Source organism: Capra hircus, chromosome 11 (assembly GCF_001704415.2).
Source record: "Capra hircus breed San Clemente chromosome 11, ASM170441v1, whole genome shotgun sequence".
In the NCBI taxonomy this organism is placed as follows: Eukaryota; Metazoa; Chordata; class Mammalia; order Artiodactyla; family Bovidae; genus Capra; species Capra hircus.
This window is the reverse complement of record NC_030818.1, coordinates 86,080,583-86,108,499: the sequence shown is the minus strand read 5'-3', so window position 1 is coordinate 86,108,499 and position 27,917 is coordinate 86,080,583. Positions and strand designations below refer to the sequence as shown.

The 27,917-nt window shown below is 37.9% G+C and overlaps 1 protein-coding gene across 6 annotated transcripts in view; it reads right to left on the bottom strand.

The window, feature by feature from the left end:
- Positions 1–27,441, bottom strand: part of ROCK2 (Rho associated coiled-coil containing protein kinase 2) — a 134,104-nt gene extending 106,663 nt beyond the window's left edge. For 4 of the 6 annotated variants that reach the window (XM_018055649.1, XM_018055651.1, XM_018055652.1 and 1 more), the window contains exon 1: positions 26,841–26,981. In XM_018055649.1, coding sequence (XP_017911138.1) covers positions 26,841–26,981 — 141 coding nt within the window. Of the gene's footprint in view, positions 1–26,840 lie in introns of all 6 variants that reach the window. The other 2 variants (XM_018055646.1, XM_018055647.1) reach the window with 1 other exon arrangement.

Below are 27,917 nucleotides of genomic sequence, written 5' to 3'. Positions count from 1 at the left end.
TTTTTTATCTTTTCAGGAGGAACCCTAATACATTATGAACAGAGGAATAGTGTAAGTCAGAAGACAGCAGAGCAGCATTTCTAAGTTACCAAAACAAAAAGGTATCAACCTAGGAATACAACACATAGCAAGAATTAAGATGTCACTTAAAAAAATGAAAATATAATTTATCAAACTTCATTTGGCAGTAAAAGCGGTATTTAAAGAGAAATTTATACCAGTAAATGAAAATTTTGGTCAAGAAAATATCTAAATTCAGTAACTTAAGGTTCCTTAGGAAAACTAGAGAAAGAAGAACAATTTAAGCCTACAAGTAGAAGAAAATAAAAAGCAGAGAAGACTCTCACATTCATTAGGATGGCTACTATCAAAAAACCACAAAACAATTAAATGTTGGCAGGATGTGGAGACACTGGAACCCTTGTTCACTGTTGGTGGGAATGTAAAATGGTATGGCCATTATGGAAAACAGTATGAAGGTTTCTCAAAAAAAATAAAAATAGAATCATCATACTATATGATCCAGCAATTTTACTTCTGCGTTTTACTGAAAAGAACTGAAAGCAGGGTCTCCGAGAGGTATCTGTATAACCACTGTTCATAGCAGCATTATTCACCGTAACTGAGAAGTAGAAGCAACCCAAGTTTCCAACTATCAATACATATGAATGGATAAACAAAATGCAGTGTATACATAATGGAGTATTATTCAGCCTTGAAAAAGGAAATTCTAACATATGCTAAAGTATGAACAAACCTTGAGAGTATAATGCTAAGTGAAATTAACCAGTCACAAAAATCACAATTCTACTCATATCAGGTACCTAGAACAGTCAAATTTATAGAGACAGAAAGTAGAAGGGTGGTTGCCAGAGGCTAAGGGGAGGAAATAGGGAATTGTTTTTCAAAGAGTATGGAGTTTCAGTTTTGCAAGATGAAAAAAGTTATGGATCTTGGTTGCAAATCAATGTGAATGAGCTTAACACTACTGAACTGTATATTTAGAAATGGTCAAAATGTTAGATTGTATGCTATGCATTTTTTTTTACAATAGTAAATAAACAAACCTGGTATTCGTTGAAGGCTGACATGTCTGTCATTATTTGCTTTTGATTCCTTCATTTAAACTTACAACTTAATACAGTAGTATTATTATCCCCCATTTTACTGAGAGGAAACTAAGTTTAAAAGTTAAGTAACTCATAAGGCAACACAGCAAAGACAAGAAATAGACCCAAATAGGACTCCAGAGCCTGACTCCCTAAATACTATGTTATACTGCTTTTGTTAAATGCCTATCACATTTACGAAGGAAGTGTTTTCAAAAGAAACATTCATAATAAATATACAGAGGAGAGCTCCTGGCTAAAAGAGTTTGTGTGCTTTGACAACAAAGCATGATACTTTTAAATTTAAGATTATATACACAATGGAACACTTCCATGTTTATATTCCAAACAATATTAAGTATTTCACTACATGTTGGCTGTTATGCAACAATGCCTCTAAAATACATATCATCAATATTTTTAGTTGTTTACATAAAAGACCACTCATTTTGGTGGTCCTATAAATTTTTACACACACATACACAAAGGTATGACTAGGTCTTTTGATTTGCTTAACCCAATGTCACTATTTTTTTTTTAAACAATCTTCCAACAATCCTCTCTTCAAAATTTTAATTTCCTAATTAACTTACACAGTACCAACTATCTTTATATGTGAAAGTCTGTTATACATTGAGAATTAGACAGATTAACTCAAATATCCTAATACAATATAATGAAAACGATATAGGTCGGCAGGGGGAGGGAAATCCCACTCAAAAAGGTTAAAACGTGCTTTCTTTTTTATTTAAAAATATCTGCTATGTTGGCTTTTTAAATTTCCTCACTGAAACACATTTTATCTTGGAAGAAAAAGATTTTAGCCAAACTTCACAAGCCAAAGCTTTGTGCCCTGGCTAAGTGCTTATTTTTCATTCAGAAATATAATACTGCCATTCCAAAGGCCTACACACATTACCCACTACCACTTAAGGAAGAGGAAGATTATCCTCCCAGTCTATAGCAATCCCATGGTGTGAGATGCCTTGTAGCCCAACCAAAGAATCTGGAGCCATTCGGCAGAATCCCAACTCCCCTACTTAAAAGCAGTGTGGTCTCAGACAAGTTATTTAACCCTTCCCTCCTTCAATGTCCTCATCACTAAGATCAAGAAAATCACATTATTTGTTTCACAGAGCTGTAGGGAGGACCAAATGAGCTAATACACATAAAAGTGGCAGGGATCATGTATACCTTAAGCATATGCTATTCTTACTATCACCAATGTTATGGTCACTATCATTATCATCTTGCAACATGCAGATCAAGTCCCTCTTTCTTCATAAAGCTTTTCTACTATTTCCAAAGTCCAGTGACTGCTGCTGCTGCTAAGTCGCTTCAGTCATGTCCGACTCTGTGCAACCCCACAGACGGCAGCCCACCAGGCTCCACCATCCCTGGGATTCTCCAGGCAAGAACACTGGAGTGGGTTGCCATTTCCTTCTCCAATGCATGAAAGTGAAAAGTCAAAGTGAAGTTGCTCAGTCATTCCCGACTCTTAGTGACCCCATGGACTGCAGCCTACCAGGCTCCTACGTCCATGGGATTTTCCAGGCAAGAGTACTGGAGTGGGTTGCCATTGCCTTCTTCGCCAGTGACTGCTACCCTTTCTTAATTCATGGTGTTCACTGTTTGCTGTTCAAAATAGCAAGTAAGGCACTATTTTATATTATTACATTTACTGTTCTTCAAATGATCATTCAACTTCCCATTGGACAATAAGCTTTATCTTCACAAATAATACTCTAACTTCTTGGGAATTACCTGGTCTGTGTCTGAATCAGTATCTTATATGAGATAGAAAAAAACTTTTTAACTGCTAATTTTATCATTATAGGATACCACAGTTGTGAAGAGCTCCTTTCCTCTCTCCTGAGCTATGCATTCCATTTCCTCCCTAGCTTGGTCAAATGATCAGGGGACAGTATCTACACTAACAACACTAGCAGGTTTTAAAATATTGTAATTTCTTATCATTATCACCTCTCCTTAATTTTGCTATCCAAACATAAATAAAAGACAGACGCTTCAATCACCTCCTTTAAAGACATCATTACCATTTTCATCTGTATCCCAGTCAGACATATAATAGAAAATTTAAGGCTATCTCAATTGAAATACACCATTTAGGACCCTGAAGTCTGACAGCAAACCAATTAGAGAGAGTAACAATAGTCCTCCTTACAGTAATCCTTTGCAACCTTAAGATTTATTAATACGCAGAATTCTACACATATCCATATTTAAGTGTTCCAGAAAACCTTTAAAAGGTGTATAAATAACAAGTGATCATTAGATAATTCACTGTTCTGGAATTATCCATCCTACTGTAGCCCTCCAGGAAGTGTGGATCATACAGAATTAAGTGTGCTCTCCACTTACAGACAAAAAACCAAACTGACTACTCTTTTGAAAAAGATCAAACCAAACTAAAGGGGACTTTAGGGTGAGTAAGTTAACCATCACTGATTTTTAAATATTCTGAAATTTTAAATCCTTTTAATGTTAAGACATTTAACATGAATATTATTTTTCTAGATATCCAGCTTGTCTAAAAATAACAGCTACCAATTTCTTATACAGAGCTTTAAGTTTTACTTAAGAACACTACCTCAGAACTCTAAAAACAGATTCTTTTCCAGCTCTACCATTTAGTAGCTGCATTTCTTTGAACAAATTAAAATTACTTAAACCTCTCCAAATTTGCGTCCTCACTACTCCAGAAAATATGAATAACATCGTCTGCCCACGTATTTTCAGATTGTTACCTCAAATGAGACATCATACAAAGGTGCTCAGTAAATATTATATCTAAAAACCACTAAATCCTTTAGCTACAGAATAAGTAAAACCTTCACTGAAAGAACTGGGGAGATTATTCTAATAGGTAGTATGCTACTCTGACTTTTTGACTTTAATACAGACAGGTAACAGATTTTCACTATGTTTGCAAAAAGCAGGCAACTAACTTTGTTCTACCGAGAAGGGTCATAATTTTTTAGAAATATCTGAAACCATATTTGAATTTATAAATATTCCTGAAGACATTTTTTCTTTTTTATTTTTTAATTGAAGGATAATTGCTTTACAGAAATTTGTTTTCTGTCAAACATCAACATGAATCAGCCATAGGTATACATATTTTCCCTCCGTCTTGAACCTCCCTCCCCATCCCAACCCTCTAGATTGTTAGAGAGCCCCTGTTTGAATTTCCTGAGACAAACAGCAAATTCCCATTGGCTGTCTATTTTACATATGGTAACGTAAGTTTCCATGGCACTCTCTCCATACATCTCACCCTGTCCTCTACTCTCCTCATGTCCGTAAGTCTATTTTCTATGTCTGTTTCTCCATTTCTGCCCTGCAAATAAATTCTTCAGTACCATCTTTCTAGATTCTGCACATATGTTTACAATATTTCTCTTTCTGACTTACTGTACTCTGTATAATAGGCTCTAGGTTCATCCACCTCATTAGAATTGACTCAAAAGTGTTCCTTTTTACGGCCGAGTACAGCCCATTGTGTATACATACCACAACTTCTTTATCCATTCATCTGTCGAAGGACATCTAGGTTGCTTTGATGTTCTAGCTATTGTAGATAGTGCTGCAATGAACAATTGGATACATGTGTCTTTTGCAGTTTTGGTTTCCTCAGGGTATATGCCTAGGAGTGGGACTGCTGGGTCATATGGTGGTTTTATTTCTAGTTTTTTAAGGAATCTCCATATCATCTTCCATTCCCACCAACAGCGCAAGAGGGTTCCCTTTTCTCTACACCCTCTCCAGCATTTATTCTTTGTAGACTTTTCGATGGCAATTCTGACCAGTGTGAGGTAATATCTCATTATAGTTTTGATTTGCATTTCTCTAATAATGAGAGATGTTGAGCATCTTTTCATGTGTTTGTCAGCCATCTGTATGTCTTCTTTGGAGAAATGTCTGTTTAGGTCTTTTTCCCACTTTTTGATTGGGTTGTTTTTCTGGTATTGACCTGTATGAAGCTACTTGTGTATTCTGGAAATTAATCCTTCGTCAGTCGTTTCATTTGCTATTATTCTCTCCCATTCTGAGGCTTGTCTTTTCACCTTGCTTATAGTTTCCTTTGCTGTGCAAAAGCTTTTAAGTTTAATCAGGTCCCATTTGTTTACTTATGTTTTTATTTCCATTACTCTAGGAGGTGGGTCATAGAGGATCTTGCTTTATGTCATCGAGTGTTCTGCCTATGTTTTCCTTTAAGAGTTTTATAGTTTCTGGTCTTACATTTAGGTCTTTAATCCACTTTGAGTTTACCTTTGTGTATGGTGTTAGGGAGTGTTCCAATTTCATTCTTTTACATGTAGCTGTCCAGTTTTCCCAGCACCATTTATTGAAGAGGCTGTCTCTGCCCCATTATATGTTCTTTCCTCCTCTGCCAAAAATAAGACACCCATAGGTGCATGGGTTTATTTCTGGGCTTTCTACCTTGTTCCATTGGTCTATATTTCTGTTTTTGTGCCAGTATCATACTGTCTTGATGACTGCAGCTTTGTAGTATAATCTGAAGTCAGGAAGTTTGATTCCTCCAGCTCCATCCTTCTTTCGCAAGACTGCTTTGGCTGTTTGGGGTCTTTTCTGTTTCCATATGAATTGTGAAATTTTTTGTTCTAGTTCTGTGAAAAATGCCATTGGTAATTTGACAGTGATCACATTGAATTTGTAGACTGCATTTGGTCATACAGTCATTTTCAGAGTATTGATTCTTTCTACCCAGGAACATGGAATATCTCTCCATCTGTTTATGTTGTGAAGACAACATTTTTAAAGAACATGTCATTTTGATGCTCCTGAAAAAATGAAACAGAACGCTAACAAATTAAAAATGCACTTTTTAGAACAGTACTTGGCACACAGGAAAAATGTCTTGCTAATATTATTATTATTGTTATTACTGATCATTATAATTAACATTATCATTATTATTGCTGACAATAATCTTAACGATAGACGATTTTTAAAAGCCTCTATTCAATATGCTGTTTCAACTTTTTATCATCAAGAACTCACTTACCTATTTTCTATAGTCTAAAGGAAATTTATGTCAGCATTTATATTATCACTTTCCATGAGCAGTGTTTTATATACACCTCTCATGATAGAAATGCTCATAAGAAGTATGAGTTCACATTACCAACCTCCACCTGGAACACTTCTCTTAAGGAAATTCTGAGTTCTATAAACCAACTGTACATTATAATTAACATAACTAGGTCACTTTCTGAAAAATATCACTGTAAATACAAACTTGTTCTCTCCATTTAGAATCAGAGTTCAAACCAAACTAATGCAGAAGTGTTTCCACATGCAGCATATCAGTAATATTTCCGGAGTCAGCATTTTTTCCTATGCAAAGGGATCTGCCTATTTAAAAAAAAACCTTGGAGACAGGAAGGAAGCCATTTCAAATGAAATGGTAGATCTAGGAGGAAGAGAAGTAAAATCTAGGAAGAAGAGAAGTGAAAAGAAATAAGGCTGAAGAAGTCAGCAGAAGTGAGATCGTAACAACTGTGTAAGAAATAATGAGCATTTTGAACTTTTCCCTGAATGAATTGGACAATCAGTCATTTAAGTAATTAATTTGGGATAATATGATTAGACTTTCATCTTATAATATATAGTTGGCTGCAGAGTAGAAAAAGAAGGCTTAGAAACATGGGAGGAAAGAACACCGAGGGAGAAAATACCATAACAATCTAAAAAAACCATGACCACTTGCAATAAGAAAGCAGCAGTAGGATGAGAGACATGGCTGCTTTGTAGGAGATAACACTGACAGGACCTGGTGACTGACTGGATGTCAGACTAAGGATGCAGCCAGCCAAATTTCTGGCTTTATCCAGGCTAGGAGAGTAGAAACAGTCACTGATTCCTGATTAGAGAAAATGAAGATATGAGAGCAAGAGAGAAGAATACAGCTGCAGACATGTTGATCTTGAAGAGTCTATGGTATCCAAGTGGAGCTGCCTAGTAACTGGGTGGAAGTGTGAGCCTGAAGCCCAGAGGCAAGTCTCATGTGGAAAAATGCAAGTCATCAACATACAAATGATAAAGAAAGTCCTAAAACTGATACAAGCTTTAAAAGAAAAGAATACAGTAAAAGAGGGAAAGGGTTCTCATTCGGAGAGGGAGAGGAGACAGCAAAGGAGTTAGAGATGAAACAGTTAAGAGATACTCTGAATAACTGTCACAGAAGCCAAGAAAAGACAGTATTAAAGAAATGTTAAGCACATTGGAAAAGACTGTGATGCTGGGAAAGACTGAAGGCAGGAGAAGGGGACGACAGAGGATGAGATGGTTGGATGGCATCACCAACTCGATGGGCATGAGTTTGAGCAAGCTCCAAGAGTTGGTGATGGACAGGGAAGCCTGGCATGCTGCAGTCCATGGGGTCACAAACAGTCAGACACGACTGAGCAACTGAACTGAACTGAGGTGAGATAGTAGAAGTTTAGCAAGATAAGAAAGAATCAGAATTAAGAGAAAGGAAAAAAAAAGATTAAAAGACAAAACAGAGTTAATCAGCAGGAAGGAGAGAAAGAGATTCAAAGCACTCTGGAGAATCAAGCTGAGACATAATGATGGACATCTCATCCACTGAAACTGAAGGAAAAGAAAGAACAAATGATACAGAAGAGATAAACTAATGAGTTAAGTAACAGGAAATTTAAGGGATCACCTTTTGATGGCTTCTGTTTTCTCACAAAGTAGGAAGACCATCTGTGGAGAATACTTTGTTTCTTAAGTTTAAAGAAAGAAAATAAAAATGTTTAAAATAGCCTGTATGGGGAATGAACGAATTGCTCTGCAGACCTGACAACTACTGCAGGGACTCCTGCAGAGACTACGAAGCCCTAGCACACTCAGCAGGGCAGTCTGTGATTTTTCTCCATGAGTACTCAACAAACACCTTTTGTATAAGCCACAGACACAAAATGACCCAAAATTTAGGTTTTACCAGATGCATATGATAGTAATTCAACAAAGCAAAGAAACTGAAAATTCTAGCTAGCATTTTGAAGTGATGGACAATGGATTTCTGCTTGCTTATATAGGAAGCATTTGACAGAAAAGGGTGTCAAGGAAATGTAGATCACAAAAGCAACAAAGAGTAAAAAGGATAAGGGATTAGTGGTAGGAGCAGGATGTTTAAATTAATGACCTCAAAGGTGACGCTTTATGAAAGAAAAGCAAAAGTATTAGTCTCTCAGTCGTGTCCAACCCTTTGTGATCCCATGGACTGTGGCCCACGAGGCTCCTCTGTCTAAGGAAATCTCCAGGCAAGAATACTGGAGTGGGTTGCCATTTCCTTCTCTTAAGGGGTCTTCCCAACCCCGGGACTGAACCCGGGTCTTTGCATTGCAGGAAGATTCTTTACCATCTGAGCCGCCAGGGAAGCCAGGACCCTGGGTGCTCTGCTCACATAACACTGGAATGGTGGCACAACCTCACAAGAAATGAAAGAATGTAAGCCAGTAGTTTTCAACAAGCAAGAAAAGATGCATTACCCCAAATATGTAAGACTCAACAACAGGAATTTTACCAGAAAGGGTTTTATAGGCACAGCAGCATAATGAAGGAAACCCCTCCTACCCTTTCCTACATGAAGGTCATGTAGAGAGGCAAAGAAGGCACAAGTTCCGGAAAACAGGGAAAAAGTTTCTCTTTTCCCTCCAGAGAAAGACAGGTGTTATTTAAGCAAATTAAAAAGTAACATTCAGGAAAGAATTTGAAGATGCAAATCATTATGTTAACATTAGAAGAAGAGTTAGAAAGTTTTTAAAAGGGTGGGGGGGATAGGTAGGGGAGTGAAAAGAGATGTGTGTGTATAAGCGCTAATATCTTTGGGCAGGTAAAGGCAACAATGAAATGAGATTTGGTGGAGTCACTTCACAAGAAGATAGCTAAGAGGACAGGCTTCAAGAATTTTCTGGAAGAAAAGATATCAAACCTCTGAGGAAACTGCCAGTGCCTGGAACAACTGCAATTTTTAATAGGAAAGTCTGTTTCTAGAGCATGTGAAGACTTAAAGACTTCTCTGAAAAGAGCCAAATGACATTTGGATGAATTGTATTGGCTTAAGGCTACAGGCTAAGACCTTCAGGCAAAAGCCTCATTAACTCTGCCTGTTAATTGAGAAAAGCACACAGTCTATCTCAGATTTTAGAAATCAACATTTGTCCTCCACTACAGATAAGCCCCAGCTTGGAGCTTTGCTATGTTTCACAATACCCAGTAGAATGTGATAAAGAAATAAAAACACCTCATTACTAAATAAGGCACCCCTCCTTTATACTTGATTCCTCATTTGTAAAATGAAGGGGTTGAACTAGAACCACTACCATTAAGTTAAGCACCAACCCTCTCTCTCCCCCGCAAAAGGAGGCAGCAAACCTCACATATAAACTACCAGTTGGGAGTCAGACTAACCATTTGATAAAGCCTCCTAAACACATGCTAAGTACTACAGGCTCTGTGCTAGATACTGAGGAAAGACATAAAAATGAATACTATATAACTATATAAGGTGATGAATGTTAACTAAACTTACTCTGGTATCTGTTTGCAATGCATTTAAGTCAAGACATTATGTGGCACACCTGAAATGTATACAGTACTGCAGGTCGACCACATGTCAATAAAAATGAAAGGAAAAAATGATATTATCTTTAAAGCACTTACGCCCTCATTACCATCAAAACTAGGGCTTCCGAGGTGGCTCAGCAGTAAAGAATCCACCTGCCAACCCAGGAGACAGTCAGGAAGCTCCCCTAAAAGAGGAAATGGCAATCCACTCCAGCATTCTTGCCTGGGAAATCCCATGGACAGAGAAGCCTGACAGGCTATAGTCTATGGAGTTGCAAGGAGTCGGACACAACTGAAGCAACTTAGTACAGCACAGCACAAGTAAGGAATTAGAGAAATAAAAATAAATTTAAGATGAAAAAAAATGTAAGGTGGATCTTAAAGGAGAATTAAAACCCAGGAGTGATTAACAGCAGATATTGTGGGAAGATTCCCTTGAGGAGGACATGGCTACCCACTTCAGTATTCTTGTCTGGAGAATTCCATGGACAGAGGAGCCTGGTGGGCTACAGTCCACGGGGTCACAAAGAATTGGACACCAAAGAGCAACTAACACTTTCACTTTTTTCTCTCATTAGTAATCAAATAGTGAAATACATATTTTTAAAAGGGTGATAATGGCTTTTTTCGCCTATAAAATTGGCAAATAACATAAAAGGCTGACAATATTCAGCCTACCAAAGACATGGGAGTATATGTATTCTCATTGCTATTGGAAGGATTCAATTTGCTAGGCAATAAAGATTATTTTGGAATTTTGAACTGCACACACATTAACAATTCCAGTTTTAGAAATCTACAAAAATATTCACACACATGCACAAAAATATTTACAATAATGTCCACTGCAGCATTTTTTATAATGGAAGAAAGCCACCTAAATGTCTATCAATATTGGAATAGTAAAATAAATTATATCAAATGCAGATAATGGAATACTCTACACCTCTTGAAAAGAACTACCTGACTGGACAACCTCCAAAACAAATGAAAAGAAAGCAAATACAGAAAACAGACATAGGATAGCTGCATTTTGGTTTTTAAAAAATAGTATGTATTTATATATTTTTAATGTAAGGGGGGAAAAATGAAATATCAATATGATGATACATGCACAGAAAAAGGGAAAGTGATACACTGATGTGTTATAAAGTGGCTGAAAAAAGACAGGGCTAAGGAAAAAATGTACATTTACTTCTATCATTTTTAATTTTTTGCACAAACATGTATTACTTCTGAAGTTAAAAAATGAAGTTTATTTTGTTTTTTTGTAAACTGACAGAAGCAGAGAAGGAGAGAGCTCATTCCAGGTAGAAAAAAAAGCTAGGAGTATAAAAGAACATGACATATTCAGTTACTGCTGAAAGGATGACTGGTCCTGCTCACTCTCTTCCTTTTCACATCTCTGCAATTAAGCCTCTACTCCCCGAAGCCCACCATCTGTGAGCCATAAACCTCAAGACCTTGCCTGACTATTATGGAGACAGACAGATAAACACCTGAGCAAAGAGACCAACCGCAACATTTAAAAGTCTATGCTGAAGACTTCTAGTCTAAGAAAAATACTGAAATTTTAAAAAATTTAAAAAGATAAAATCCACTTTCAAATTCATAAATGCCACAACAGAGAAAATGTATAATTTATCACCGTAACAGTGGCTACCAACAGAACTCTCCCCATATTCATTTCAATTTTGCCTGGATACCAATTCCGATTTGCTAGCCTGTAGAAATACAAATTCCAATTTCATGAGGTTGTTAAATGGTTGACAATGGACTTATGTAATAAGACCCAGCTCTGTTAACAGATCCTAAATCCCAAAATCAGCTTTGAAATTACAGAAGCCAAGAAAATCAGTTACTGATTAGTGGCCATGAACACAGAATGAGCATATCCTCTTACACTACCAGTGTATATTTTTCTACATGATAAATTAATAATTACCCTGGTATGCCTAAAGACCAGAATCTGTATCAGAGGGAACACGGCAGAACACTGGCAATCTGCAACTTCACACCTGTTCCTAAACTTAACTTCTGTTAAGAAATGCAGGCCAAAAGTTGCTAAATTCAAGCCATAGTCAAGAACTGTTGGTACAACCCAAATGCTCCTCTATACCTTATATAAAGTATAATTAACATTTTTGCAAGTGAATAATGCAATGGTTTAAAAATTCTGTCATGACTCTTCCTTATATACTTATGTCAGGATTTCTGAAATTTTACATAAAAACACCTGACTCTGTTTTGATGTTCAATATCATACCTACTGAAAAAGAATAAACATTAGTTAGGAAAAGTGACAACTGCAGTGCAATAAAGTAATAAAAAAAATGAATATAAGCAAATATTCACCCAAGTAAATTAATTATCCTCAGTAAATTAAAAAATAAAAATGCTTTTCATTCATAGACTTAATACTTCAGAGAATTGAGTATGTGTAAATTAATGTGTTACCTTTGTGGGAAAAGCTGGATAACTAACATCAAGAGACTGACATACATACCCTTTTGAAGACAGAGACATATACAAACAGGCAGTTTTACACATAGTTCTTCAACTGCCGGTAAAGAAGCTAAAGTTCTGTCCAGTTTACAGAACACTAGCACATATAGTTTCTCACTGGATTTAATCTTCACATCTCCTTGAGGCAGATGGATGGAGACATAAATTTTATCATTCATGGACAGAAAGATAATTAACAAAACACCTAATTTATTAACATCAGTCTTCTGACTCTAAATCCAGTATTCTTTCCATTACACTACTCTATTCTCTTCTAAAAATACACATGTCTAGTGAGCTACAGAATACATGCTCTGCCTAAACTATTTGTTTTCTTTCTAAATAAAATTTGTTTGTAAACGAAAAAAATAAAAAAATAAAATAAAAATACGCATGAAAATAATCAAGCCATTTCATTGTTTTCCATCTTTACCACCTTAGACCAGAAAACATTCTTAAGGAAAAAGTTCATCTGTACTTTCATATTATGAATACAGGATAAACAGGTTTCATTTTATGGACTTATTTTAGTGGAATTTTACCTACATAAAATAATTTGAAATAACCAAGTCACTGTTTAAATTTTTAAAATTTTTATTTCACAAATTAAACTTGAACCAAACTGAAAAATCTTGTTTATAAGTGAGAACAAGAAGTAAAGTAAAACACTATGCCAGGGACTTACATTCTCCATATCATCCGGAAAGACAAAACTTCCTTCTCCTAAAATTTAAAATCCCCTCTCCACAATTCCCCCCTCCTCAAATCAGTACTTAAAAGCTTAAGTGTTTCACTTTATTACTTCCCTCTGGAGGAAATTTCATAAGCCAATTTTAGCTGATTTTTTTACTAATTTCTTATCAGGTCTAAATTTGGTTTTATTTGTATCATCCGTTGTTTTCCTATTATGGAAATGTCTTAAATGTGGAAAACAAAACTGTTTTCAGCAATGTCTTCAAAATTTGTAATTTTACAGCTTCCTCTTTTATACAAAATATATGCTTGCAGCAGAAATTGTTTTTCAGAACTACCAGAAAATCCTTTAGTTCAGTTCTCTAATTATTTTATAATGTTATATCTTGCTTTAGTGACATTTTTTCACTACCCTGAACACAACATTAACAAAACACATTCATACGCTAATTTTAAATTTTGCAATCATGAATTATACATTCCATTTAAGCTACAGTCAGAAATAACAACCTAGAAATTTTTGGCATAAATATGGAATAAAGAATCATGAAGTCTCAAACTGCATTTTGTCAAGTATTTAGAAATGCTAGGAAGCAATACAATACTGAGGTGTTATGCAACAGGGATTCTAATCACTAGTTGTAAAATGTTTCTAAATCCAAAAACACTTCCAATGAAAGGTTACTAAATCATATGTAACAAACTTCCAATGATAACTGCAGAAGTACTGATATATTTATGCAGTGAAAGAAGAGTCACCCAATTCCAGATTTGTTTCAGGTTTATAGTTATCTGTCTGTTCAGTAATTATTTGCAAAGAATGGATACATTTTAAAAGATAAACTGTTATAAAATTTAAGGCTTTAAAGATACTTATGTATCACCCTAGACTCATAAATAATAATTAATTGTATCTTTGGCCACAATGATGCAGTTTTCTAGCCACAAGATAAAATCTACAAAAAGTGAGTTGCCAAGGATTTCAAATATGAAAAAAAGATTAAAAAAATTATAACTGCTATACCTCTAATAGCTTTACTATTATCACAAGAATCAACACATGCAAATTTTAATTTGAAACAGGTATACACCCCTTAACCACCAAAATTAAAATGGCCTAAGAGCAGGAAATCTGATATACAAATATTTAAGTGAATGAAAAATATGGCCACCTTATCCACTGTCTATGAATCACGTGGATTTCTCTAATTTTAAACAAAGTGAAGAGAAATAATTGCAAATAAAGTATATTTTTAAAAATCTAAATTATAACATGTTATTGACTATTAATGTAACCAGTAACTTTGAAGGCCACTTTGAAAGCAAAATTTCAAAAGTTTAACATAAAGGCTTGAATATTTTACAATTTTTTTTGCTTCCTTGTAAACAAAATTTTTGAATGATTTTACAATTTTTTCAACATAGATACAATCACAGACATATGCTATCCTGCTTCAGGTGCCATTCTCTGAAAGGCCATACATTTCTAGTGAAATTTTTCTTCCTAAATTAAATCAAGGAATAAAAAGACTGTCCCTATTTTCCCATCATCACTTGTTAAATGTAAAACATCAGAATTATATATTTCTAGGACAGTAAGTCTCTGGAAACTATATTTCCCACTGAAGGGTAAGATGTAATGATAACATTTCCACATTGAAATTTGTACTGTGTATATTTTATCACAATCTTTTTTTTTAATCATTTCTATTTGGTGTATCTTATCTGACTCTCCCTTCAGAAAATCTCAGCAAATTAAATTTTTTTCTTTGAGAAAAAGAAAAACATTGGTCTGATTCCTATGGAGCTCTAAAAAAAAAAAAAAAACACTTAAAATGTGATGACTCGTATTTCGGAAAATGTGGCATCTCTCCATATGCCAGAATTTTCCACATATACAATTCTGTGTGCCAGAGATCTCAACCATTGGTTTTTGCTTTTTTCCCATCATTATAAGAAGCAACACTACAATGTTTCTCAAACTTTGACCGGCAGATTACCTGCATCAGAATCAACTGATATGCTTGTTTTAATGCAAGTTCCTGGCCTCACTACAGGTCATCTACATCAGAAGATCTGACACCATTTCCACCAAGCACCTTAACAGTGTTTCTGACTTTCATCAGATAATTCTGACTTTCTGGCTTCATTCAAGCCACCTTAGCTTTGACTCTGACATTCATCAGATAATTCTGACTTTCTGGCTTCACTGAAACCTCTCTGAGCCACAGATATAAAAGAAGAAACAAAATTCTCCTTTTCTGAGATACATTTTGGACCCAGTGGCCCCTCTGCCAATCTTTGAATATTGCACCTCTCAGCTCACTTTCCTGTATTTGAAAACCAGATGTGGAACTTTTAAATCTCCTGATCCGAAGGTCACATCACATACCAATTATATTAGAATGGGTGGAGGTGGAATCTGGGCATCAATATTTGCAAAATTCTCTAGTAGAGTCCTATGTGTAACAAGGTTTGGAGACCACTGCCTTAGCTATTGGCTTTAGCAGACACAGATTAGAAAAATCTTAACTAAATACACTTTGCTGGTATTAAATTAAGTTTTTAAATTGCCAGATATATGTATATATTTTCATTTTTATTTTAATCCAGTAAGAATTTTTTTTCAATGCATTGGATTAAAGCTTAACAATATCTTTTTGAGAGAATGTAAAACAACAACAAAAAAATTGTTTCATGCTGAATGCAACTAATATAGGATCACATCATGCAGAAAAATGTTATTTCATTTGCATACTAGTTTCAGTGATTATAATTTTGGAAATCATGGAAAAGCCAATACAAAAATTCAAAATTTGTGCTTTAGATATTTAAAAGCACTCCAAATATTCTGTTAACTCCAAGCAAATTTTCCTAAATTTAGAATAGATGGAATACTGTCATTAACATTAAACACTACATTTTGCATTATCTTTTTCTAATTTCTGACTTGGTATCTCACTTCCCTGAAAGAAAATCATAATTTTGATATATTTCCCTCTATTCTTTACTAACTCCCATTGATGCTGGTTATATTATACAACCTGTTACCATCACTTGATGAAATCTAATGGTTCATAAAACAATTTTTAAATCTTGACTCTTCTAACAAAGGCAAACTAATCAACCATAACACACCATTTTTAACCATTCAATTTCAACCTGCACTTTATCCACTATGTAACACAATAAGGTGTCACAAACTGTAACTCTATAGTAAGTTATCCCCAAAAAGTGAAGCATTTTTCAAAATCATACTGTTTAGACATTCAATACTTTCAATATTTTTACAGGGTTTCAACATGCAAAAACACATTTCACTACACTTTACAGGCCTCAAAGTTCACAACTATGCTAATGCACTTTTCTTTTAGAAAAATAAATACTAAACCAAAAATTTTTTAATTCATCTTTAATATATTAAAGCATCTTATAGATTAAAAGAATAACTTCGTAAAATTTCCCTTCACTGCCCAGAAGTCCTATGTACAGTTATCCTTGATACAAACTCAAAAAAAAAAAACAAAAAACCACAATCATCTAAACTAAAGCTAAAAGGAAAACTTTAATTTCAATAAGCATATTTTTATGACTTCTAAAGGAATCATAATGAAAAGCAAGGCAAAACAGCAGGGTCATATCCTGATACAGAGTGCACAAATAAGGCAGTTACTATTACATCTGAAAAGAAAGAACACTATTTTGATTAAGGTCCAAAACTGCACATAATGTAACCCCCAAAATCAATACCCAACCCAATGCCACTTAAAAACAGGAAAAGGCAACATTTGTATCTGTTGTTAAATTCAGATGAGTACTCAAAGCAAAAAACAAAGGTAAGCATAATATACAGTGTTTTAAACATCAATAGTTATCCTTCCCTCATAGGAACCAAGTTACTAAATTGATACTAAGAATTGTTTCCTAATCTTTATGTAAAACAGAAATGTATAAAGATGAATGTTGGGTCCAACAAGAGAGAAATATGCTTATAAGCTTACTTCAAGATGCTCAAAATAATCAAAAAAGAAAAGATGAGCACAGAGCGGAAAGGAGAACCATTTAAAAGCCATATGTTATGTCAGAAGTACTTCAACTTTAGACCCAACTAGGAGAGACTCTACTGCCATCACAGGGCCTACACAGTTCAACAAGGCTCATTCATTACTTGGAAGAAAAAGTATAATAACAAGGTTTCGTTGTTTGTTTGTTTTTTTTTTTTAAGAAAAGAAAGTGAAAGTTTAGTCACTCAGTTGTGTCCAACTTTTTGCGACCCCATGGATTGTAGACTACCAGGTTCCTCCTTCCATGGGCTTTTCCAGGCAGGAGTACTGGAGTGGGTTGCCATTTCCTTCTCCAGAGGATCTCGACGACACAGGGATCAAACCTGGGTCTCTCACATTGTAGGCAGACACTTTACCACCTGCAAGCCTTGTATTAAATAGGCCTTTCAGGTGGAGACACAGTAGGATAATTTCACCTACAAAGGGCTCTGTTCTGTATTTATCTGCGTTCTATTTTTCAACACTAGAATCCACGTGTGAACAAAGTTAAATTTCATTTACTATACCATTCTCACGATACATTAGTAAAATATCAAAAGAACAAGCAAAATTAGCAAGCACATGAAATAGAGCTCAGCCATCACTTGTCATTAGTAAAACACACTACAGCTGCTATAAACACAAACCCCACATCAAGTGTTCTCTGAGAATGCAGAGAAACTGGGACCCCTTATATATTGCTGGTGGGAAGAAAAATCGTGCAGCCAATTTGGAAAACATTTTGTTCACTCATTAGAAGTTAAGCATAAGCTTACCACATGACCCAGCAATCCTACTTCTTGAAATCTAGTCAAGAGAAATAAAAACATTAAGATGAATTCCTAAGTAAAATGTGGTATATGGAATACTATTCAGCAATTTAAAAGAACAAGATATTGATAAATGCTACAACACAAATGAAGCTCAAAAACATTATGCCAGGTGAAAGAAAGCCTTCCCTTGTGGCTCAGCTGGTAAAGAATCCAGCTGCAATGCAGGAGACCTGAGTTCGATCCCTGGGTTGGGAAGATCCCCTGGAGAAGGTAAAGGCTACCCACTCCAGTAATCTGGCATGGAGAATTCCATGGACTGTATAATCCCTGGGGTCTCTTCAACACCACCAGGTGAAAGAATCCAGAACAAAGTCTCCATACTGTGTGACTCTGTCTGTATGGAATTTCTGGAAAAGAAAACTTCATAGAAACAGAACAGAATCAGTGGCTGGCTGGGGCTAGTAATCAGAATGCTTGATACTATCTGAAAGTTTTTCAAAATAGTCATTCAAAGTGACTTGTAATAACACTCTTAAATCCTGATCAAAATCTCTCATGCCCTTTGGCTTTGTTTTTAATTCTGCTAACAAATGTTGCCTTACTGTTAATAACACCCAATATGCCACTTTAAGGAATTTCACCCTGTGAACACATCACTAACATTTTATCTGCCCTAACTCATGAAAGGCTGTTTCAAACACAGGCATCACCTAGGTACATAAGAAGGAACTGGATATGTTTAATCAGAAGAAAAGTTAAAAAGTAGGAGAACATGATAAAGGCCGTTCAGCCCTCAGAAGCTGCTTTTATCTTACCTAAAACACTGAATAAAATCAGCTTAAATACTCTCCAAGACAAACTGCCTAAGCACAATTCAGAAAATATTCAAATCACAATTCACTTCTCCTGCTTGACTTCCAATTAATTCTACCACCCAAACGCAACCCCTCTGCATATATATACACGTTCACTTATCTTCCTTCCTATAGATAGATAAGAAATAAGTGACAAGAACATATATTAATATCAAAACTTTTACTTGGGGAATACTTTAATATCTCTTCAAGCAGGGATCTATTTCTACAGGTTATCACTTCCATTACTTAAACAAGCATTATTTGTTATTCAACAAATATAGAAGACACAGCAAGAGGAAGAAAAAAATGACCCATATCCTAAAAGAGCTTGTATTCTATCCATCAAATAAAGCCAAAAACTAAGAAGCACATATGACAATACTTAGTCACTCATCACAAATATCCAAGTAATTAAGGTAACGGCAAACAGGATCTGCTCCATTTCTATCTGAAGTATTAGCAGGTTCTGCTACTCATTTCCCTGGCTTAAAAATAACCCCAACAATGAAGTGTTAAAATTTAGTTCCAAGTCTATCATCTCTTGAAAATCTCTATCAACTGCTTTATAACTTAAAAATCTGAAACTCTTTTAGAGAATAAAGGAAATAGATGTTGAGCACTAAGTCATCAGTTCATAACCAAAAAAAACCTACAGAGCAATCTAGATGGCAGACCTAAACAACCCATACCTTACCAGAATGGAATAACAAACCATATAAACATTCTTGGACTTAGTTAGAAACATTCCCCAAAAGTTTACCAATAATGAACCCAAAGTGAATCTCAATACTTCCTTTTTTGTCTATCTCTGTCTGCCCCGCCCCCTCTCTTACACACACACACACACACACACACACCCCCACCCCACCCCCCCACCCCACCCCCCCGCTGCTAACTATCATGATCCAAATGCTTTCAAAAAGATAAGCGAGGGTCATCTGGGACACTCAATTGCAGAACTCACAAATATATCTCTATAATTTAAAAGGTACAAATGATACAGATGAGAAGAATGGAGATGACCCCAATCAAGGATAAAAGTGACAGTTTTAGTACAGTCCCAAATGCCACCATGATTTCATATCAATTGAAATATCAACCTCTATAAAATAAGCTAAGCTACCAACAGAAAATGTTTTGTGTTTTTTTCCCAGAAGCTGTATTATAATATGCTGCTCCGGGTCTCTGTAGTCTTTTCACCAGTAACCCTTATCACTAACAGCTTTTTTGGATGTAAACACAGGATAGGATTTTAAATATGGTTGTAGAGATGTAATTTCCATGAAGAAACTCAAGAAGCTCAAATGAAGACCAAATTCATAATCATTACTCTCTCTTTTCTCCCAAGCACCACTCTCCAAATAAAGTTATATGACAATACAGATATAACAGAGGTTCCCAATTAATATTTTGTGAACTCTAGTAGTTAGACAAACCTCCTGATAAAACTTTTGCACCCCTACTTCATCAAAATTTCTATCAGAATTCCAAATGAAGTAAAAGTAACATTAAAAATAAAACCATTAGAGTACTAAAAGAAAATTCAGGTCTATGATATCATAATCTTGATAATGGAGAATGTCCTAAGCCAGAAAACACTCTACAGTGAGAAGACTAATAAACTTGATTACATAAAAGTTTCTATTATTAAGTATAAAAAAATGACAAAGCATAGATACAGTGTAATTTTACTTCTTTTACATTTAATTTTCTCTCTCTCTGTGAGGAAACTATGGAGAAGTGTCACTTGCATTTGTACCTTTCTTTAGTCTCTAAATTTTCTACAATAAGAACACATTATTTTTATTATTTAAAAAATAACAAATCTTACTTCACTTCAAAAAATAAAATCCATGTTTCTCTGTCTCAACCATTGCTGCCTGCTCATTTCCTTCAAGTAAAATGATACAAATTAAAAATTAAAGAAGAATTTTGAATAGAGCATGGGTTAAAGTATAGAACCATGACTAAGGACTTAATGTAGTTACTAAGTTGATAAAATAAAAGCACCTATCAGTAAATTGATTTTCAACAAAGGTGCCAAGCAAGGCAATCCAATGAGAAAAGAAAAACATTTTTTTACAAACTGTTGCTGGTGACTATACTGTACTACTGTGCTGTTACTACAACACTGTACAGATATACCTGAAAGTTGCTGAGAGTAAATCTTAAATACTCTCAAGATGACAACACCAATACAGTAATTATGTGAGGTAAAGGATGTGTTAGCTAACTTTACTGTGGTAAACATTAGGAAGTATTGTGTATCACCACCTTACACATATACAATGTTACATGTCAATAATATCTCCATAAAGCTGTGGAAAAAATGTTGCTGAATAAGCTAAGTAACTGGATTTGGGGAATATGAGGAAAAACATTCACACTGCACACTAAAACTGACTTAACATATTATTCTAGACCTAAAAGTAAAACAATAAAGCTTCTAAAAGAAAGTAAAGGAAAACTTCTTGAAACATGGGAATAGACAATAGTCTTTCAAGCAGAAAAAGCAATAACGATAAAAAAAGTGTGATCAAAAAACCACCTTGCCATATATTTGACAAAAAAACTGATACACAGGATATATAAACAGCTTGTGTAACTCAAAAATAAAGAATATTAATTTGGTGGAATAAATGGATGAAAGATTTGAACAGATGCTTCACAGAAGAAGATATACAAATGTCCAGTTATGTGCATAAAAAAGTACATCATTAGTCATCAGAAAAATGCAAACAAAAGTCACAATGAGATACCACTACCCACCCACAGAATGGCTAAACTTTAAGATTCAGTGTTGGGAAGGAACTGGAACTCTCCCAGGTTGCTGTGTGAATGTAAAACGGTATGACCACTTTAGGAAAAGATCTGACAGTTACATAAAAAAAAAAAAACTAAAGATACACTTACCCTATGGCCTAGTAATGCCACTACTAGGTATTTAACTCAAGAGAAATGAAAATGTGTCCTCATAAAGACGTACTACTAGATTGCTTACAGTAAGCTTTATTAAAAGCTAAAGTATATTATGCAAAATAGCCCAAAACTGAAAACAACCCAGGCATCCATCAACAGAAGATGCCTAACAAATTGTGCACTATACATACAATAGAATGCTGCTGCTGCTACTGCTAAGTTGCTTCAGTCGTGTCCGACTCTGTGCGACCCCAGAGACAGCAGCCCACCAGGCTCCCCCATCCCTGGGATTCTCCAGGCAAGAACACTGGAGTGGGTTGCCATTTCCTTCTCCAATTAATGACACTGAAAAGTGAAAGTGAAGTCGCTCAGTCATGTCTGACTCTTCAAGACCCCATGGACTGCAGCCTACCAGGCTCCTCCGTCCATGGGATTTTCCAGGCAAGAATACTGGAGTGGGGTGCCATTGCCTTCTCCGACAACAGAATGCTGCTGCTGCTGCTGCTAAGTCACTTCAGTCGTGTCCAACTCTGTGCGACCCCATAGACGGCAGCCCACCAGGCTCCCCCGTCCCTGGGATTCTCCAGGCAAGAACACTGGAGTGGGTTGCCATTTCCTTCTCCAAACAGAATGCTAGTTAGCAATAAAAAAAGGAACAAACTGCTGATACACAAAATAACATGGATGAATCTCAGAAACTATCCTGAACTAAAGAAGCCTGATATAAGAGTACATCAGTCGTGTCCGACTCTTTGCAACCCCACGAATCGCAGCACGCCAGGCCTCCCTGTCCATCACCAACTCCCGGAGTTCACTCAGACTCACGTCCATTGAGTCAGTGATGCCATCCAACCATCTCATCCTCTGTCGTCCCCTTCTCCTCCTGCCCCCAATCCATCCCAGCATCAGACTCTTTTCCAATGAGTCAACTCTTCACATGAGGTGCCCAAAGTGCTAGAGTTTCAGCTTTAGCATCATTCCTTTTAAAGAACACCCAGGACTGATCTCCTTCAGAATGGACTGGTTGGATCTCCTTACAGTCCAAGGGACTCTCAAGAGTCTTCTCCAACACCACACTTCAAAAGCAAAATTCTTTGGCGCTCAGCCTTCTTCACAGTCCAACTCTCACATCCATACATGACCACAGGAAAAAACCATAGCCTTGACTGAGCGACTAAACTGAACTGAACTATGGATTCCACTTATATAAAGTTCTAGAAAAGGCAAACGTAATCTTTAGCACCATTCTGGATGCTATATTCTCTTAGTATGCTTAGAATACTTCAGAATTTGAAATTGCAAAAGAGAACTATCTGATCAGGACTCAACCAAACAACGGACAACAGCTTAGGCTTCAAGATAATCATCCACTATTTCTTTACAACTTTTTAAGGTGTGTGTTAAGTCAGTACTTCCTTACTTAGTCTGTGCTAGCCTTACCTTGGAGCAAGATGTTTCCAAATTCAGAATATTTGGATTTTAAAATAGTAATAAAGTAAATATACTATGTACAGTATAGTCCCCAAAACTCTGGGGAGTCTGGGGTAGCATCCTGAAATCAAACGCTATTATTTCTCTTGTGCTCAGTAGCTCAGTCGTGTCCGACTCTTTGTGATCCCATGGATTGTAGCCCACCAGGCTCCTCTGTCCATGGGATTCTCCAGGCAAGATTACTGGAGTGGGTTGCCATTTCCTCCTCCAGGGGCTTTTGCAGACCCAAGGATTGAGTCCATGCCTCATTGGCAGCCGGATTCTTTACCACTGAGCCACCTGGGAAACTCCAATATTTCTCCAGGGGAAGCTATTATTATTTACGCCAAGGGAGATAAACCGCCTAAAATACTTAACATCAGATCAGGACAGATGTTACATCAAATAAGCTTTAGCAAAAACCACTTTGATAAAAAATATTTTCACATAGTTTACAGGTGTAATAAAAATGAATCAAATGAAGTGTTTTGTATTCTAAGTTACTGAAAATCCTAAGTTTTTAATCACCTTTTCCCATCAACACAAGCCTAATAGAACACTTTACCCAAGCCTGAATCCCAGGGGTTACAATAAACATTTACTCTTTAAAATAATAAATCAAAGCACAAACCGTTAGAAAGACATCTCTCCAGCACAACGGTAAAGGACAATTCTTTTTACCATAATATTTGGGTAAGCAGTATGGGAAGCTTAGTCTTAACAACAAAACATGGGTATATACTCAAAAGTTTCATACGATGAAAAAGTATACTACTGAAGATCCTTCCCTCGGGGGGAGAGAGGGTGGGGTATACTACAGAAACAAATCTCTCTCAAAACTCTGTTTTTAAGTAATACCTAGCAACTTACAATCTGCAACCACAAAAGGGATATATGCTCTTCAGATTAATCTGAAGGATCCACATAAAGCCTCTTTAAAACGAGCCGCAGCAGAGAAAAAAGACACTTTAGTCTCTGTACTGACAGTCTTAGAATTCAGATCTATCTATGCCTGCTAGCACTTTTCTGATGGCAAATTCAAAACATAACGTCATTCATTCAAAATTTTATAGCAAGAAACAGCTGCCAATAGAACCATTTTCCTTTTCAAAGGAAATTAAAAACACTTACCTAAAAATATTCTAAATGCAGAGAAGTGAGCTAAATTTAATAAGCACTACTATGTACCAAGCACTGAGCTAATCACTTTTACATGTTATCTCACAGAATACTTTCTCCAACAAACAGTTTTAACTTCAAGGCCTAGCCTACAGTACCTATAATAGTAACTATTATAACAGTAACTTCTGGTATACTTCACCTCTTAGTTTTGTCACCTTAGGCCGCATATAATTTTAAATGGTACTTTCTAAGCTCCAAAATAAGTAACTAAGATTTGTGGCTGTGTTTTTATCATATTAAATTGTCTCTGTTTTATAAAAAATATTAATATCTTCTATAATAAAATCAAAAGAAATGCCATTCACAGTAGGTTTACAGTAAGGTTTTAAATCTTTAAAGTGACCCTCACCATGATTTTAGGAAATATGTTTTTATAACACTTAAAAAAAATGAACTCATGGAATTTCTGTTTGGAAAGAAGAAAAAGTCCTAGAGATGGACAGTGGTGATATTTGCACAATAATGTGAACGTAATGCCACTGAAGTGTACATTTAAAATGGTTAAAACAGTCAATTTTATGTTATGGACAGGCTGTGCCTGCGCAATCAGGCACTCAATTGTGTTCGACTCTTTTCTACCCATGGACTGTCCACGGAATTTTCCAGGCAAGAATACTGGAGTAGGCTGCCATTTCCTACTTCAGGGAATCTTCAAACCCATGTCTCCTGCATTACCACATTTTAAAAAATCAATTCATTCTACTATTTGATATAATTAAATATACATGTTTAAAGCTAACACTGTAAATAACATGGTTTTTAAAAAAAAATCTTCAGCTTGTCGTTCTACAGTAGAAACACCAGCAACCTCAAAGAGTAAAGGACAATTTTGGGCCTGATAAGATTTACTGCAACCCAGAACCATAACAGTTAATCAGCTAAAAACAGCTAAGATGAAATCTGTCCAGTCAGCAGCATGTGATGTCCTACTAGCAGTATGTTACCTTAATAAAGGTGTAAAGTGTCTTGGCTGACCTAGGCACTCAATAAATGAATGGACCAGGCAGTTTACTGAGCATGTGTAATGCTTCATTTTTTAAAAGGCAGCCTTCATTTTAATAATTTAGAAAACACTTTAATAAAAAAAGAATGTATGATCATAAATAGCTTAGGCTCAAGCTCATAATGACCCTAATAATTAACATCAGTAAAGCCTAAGAGATGAAAGTGCAAAAAATTTCTGAGGTTGAATATGAACCTGATGAATACTTGAGATTTGCTGTACTATTTTTAACTGAACTTTCTGGCCTTAGGTCAGAGTTTTGCTAGCAAAATACCAAAGTGAAAATGCTGGGAGTGAAGCCCAGAGTCTCTGCTCTGGTCTGGGAAAAGCTATGCCCTTCATGCAACCAACTCTATCCCCAATCGAAGACTTTGAAACACTATGAGAGTGTCATGCTCCCATGAAAACATGAACAACACACTGACAGGAAAATCAGTAAAAGAAAATGTCAAACACGTCTGACACAGTACATCACTACATTCTGTGCACTGTACAGAAAGACACTCTTTAGTCAGTTCCTGCACTTTGGCCAAAGGGTACTGAGTCACTCCGCAAATGATTCCAGAAACCTCAAAGGATAACAGCTTCTGAAGGAAAGTCAGTCAGTCACTGGAAAGGGAAGAGACAGTTTTTCTCATCATATTGTCAATAGATTTCTCCTGTCAGGGAGTATAACAGGCATTCTGGAAGAAAATACCTAAAGGATCCAAGGATCACCTACCGGAATTCTAGTTGTCCAGAGTTAATTTAACATCCAGCACATCTTTTTCATTTTCTTCTGCTCCCCAAGGTAAAAACCTACACCCCCTACCTTTTCCCATAAATGCATCTCTATTGCATACTAATCAAAGAGTCTGTAAAATACAACAGTGTATCCTAACAAAAGCAAGAAATAAATAAGCATTCTACAGTGCATTTCTGATCAATCTTGTTCCTTTCTTAAACAAAGCCAACTAGCAGGCTTTACGTGGCTATTAATCGGGATCTCCAAGGCCATCTCAGGAAAAAGAAACAATGAAAAGGAGAGACTGATAGTACACTACAATTCAAGTGAATTCTATAGCTCCTGGGCAATAATCGCGGAAATTAAACTTACAGAAATTGAAATGCACTGAATTGTAACGATTAATGTTCATAGACAACTGAAAACATGGAAACTTCAGGCTGTGTGTTACCAGATTTCAGACTGAACTCTTTGTCATGTACCCCAGGTAGGGACTTCCCGTAGGGACAGCCACCGGGTTTCTCTTGCTCTGACGCGCGTCCCCAGGCAGCATGACGCTCTTTCAGATGGGCTAGCCTGAGGTCTGATGGACAGCAGGTCTCCCCACCAGACCCCCGACCCCAGACCCACAGGGCAGGGGCGAAGAAAAAGAAGGGTGCTTCCTCCCAGCGCTCCAAGACCCGGGCAGCCGCGGGTGACACCAGCTCCAGGAGGCAGAAGGGAAGAATCCAAGGTGGGTCTCTCTACTCCCGGAACTCGGTCGCAGAACTGTCTGGTCTCCCCAACCCGGGGCCCAGCTGCCGGGAAGCTGGGCAGGGTGGGGCGAGACCTCCCCCCCGCCGCCCGCCCCCACTGCTGGGTGGGCAGAGGGGTGGGCAGTCGGGGCAATCTACGGTTCGAGCGGTCATCAGGGAGGGCTCCCGGGCCCCCGGCCACATACCAGCAAGCTCTCCACGTTAATGGGCGAGCGAGGGTCTCGGATCAGCGCCTCCAGCTTCCTCTGGCGGCTCGCGCCCGCGCCGTCCCCCGACACGGCCTCGGGGGCGCCGGGCATCTTCCCCGTCGGCGGGGGCCGGCTCATGCCGCCGCCAGGCCCGCACTCCGCTCCCCGCGCTCCGGCCCGGCCGGCCTCGGGGCCTACCGCCGCCCTCGAACCACCGGCTCCGGCCGGGGCTCCGCCCGGGCCCACCGCGCGCCTGGAGCTCAGCGCCCCGGGGCCTTGGGGCTGTGGGAGGCCCGCCCGGCCCCGGGAGCAGCGCGGAGCAGACGGCGTCCCCGCCCCTCAGTCAGATTCGCGCCGCCCGGTCCACTCCTCCGCCGCGAGCTCCCTCAGGACTCCGAGGGCGGGAGCGGGGAAGTGGCGCCGCCACCACCGGGCCCCCCGGGAGCTGTCCCGCCCTCTGGGGTCTCCGGGAAGGTGAAGCCCCGGTTCCAGACAACTACGGCCGCGGCCGGCCGGCTCCCATGACCGCCGGCGGCCGCCCGCGCCCCACACTCCCGTGCCCCTCACACACTCCCGTGCCCCTCACACACTCCCGCGCGGCGCCCGTCTCCGGCCGCGCGCAGCCACTACCCACAAGCCCCTCGGGCCGCGGCTGGCGGCGCGCCCCCGCGCTCGCCCCGCCCCGCCCCGCGCGCTCCCGGCCCCGCCCCCCGCGCGCCGCCGCCGCCGCCCGCCGGCCTCCGCCTCCTCACGCCCGTTTCCTCGTGTGGGTTTTTTTTTTTTTATCGTTTCCTCCTGTCTGCTTGGCTCCGCATTTCTCCTTTTTCAGCCTCCTTCCTTCTCTGTGTCCCCCTCCCCTTGTTGATTCTCACAGGGTAAACGGTCGGGCGACGCGCGGTCACCGCCTTGCTGGACCCGCGAGCTCCAGCTGAGGGGAGGGGAGGGTGCACCCTACAGCCGCCGGCTCCCTCAGCTCCCGCCGATCCCTGCCCGGGCGACCGACCCCGCGTACTCGGAGGCCCACCGCACCCACCCCCACCGGCGCCCCGAGGTCACCCGGCTGCGCCCGACGCG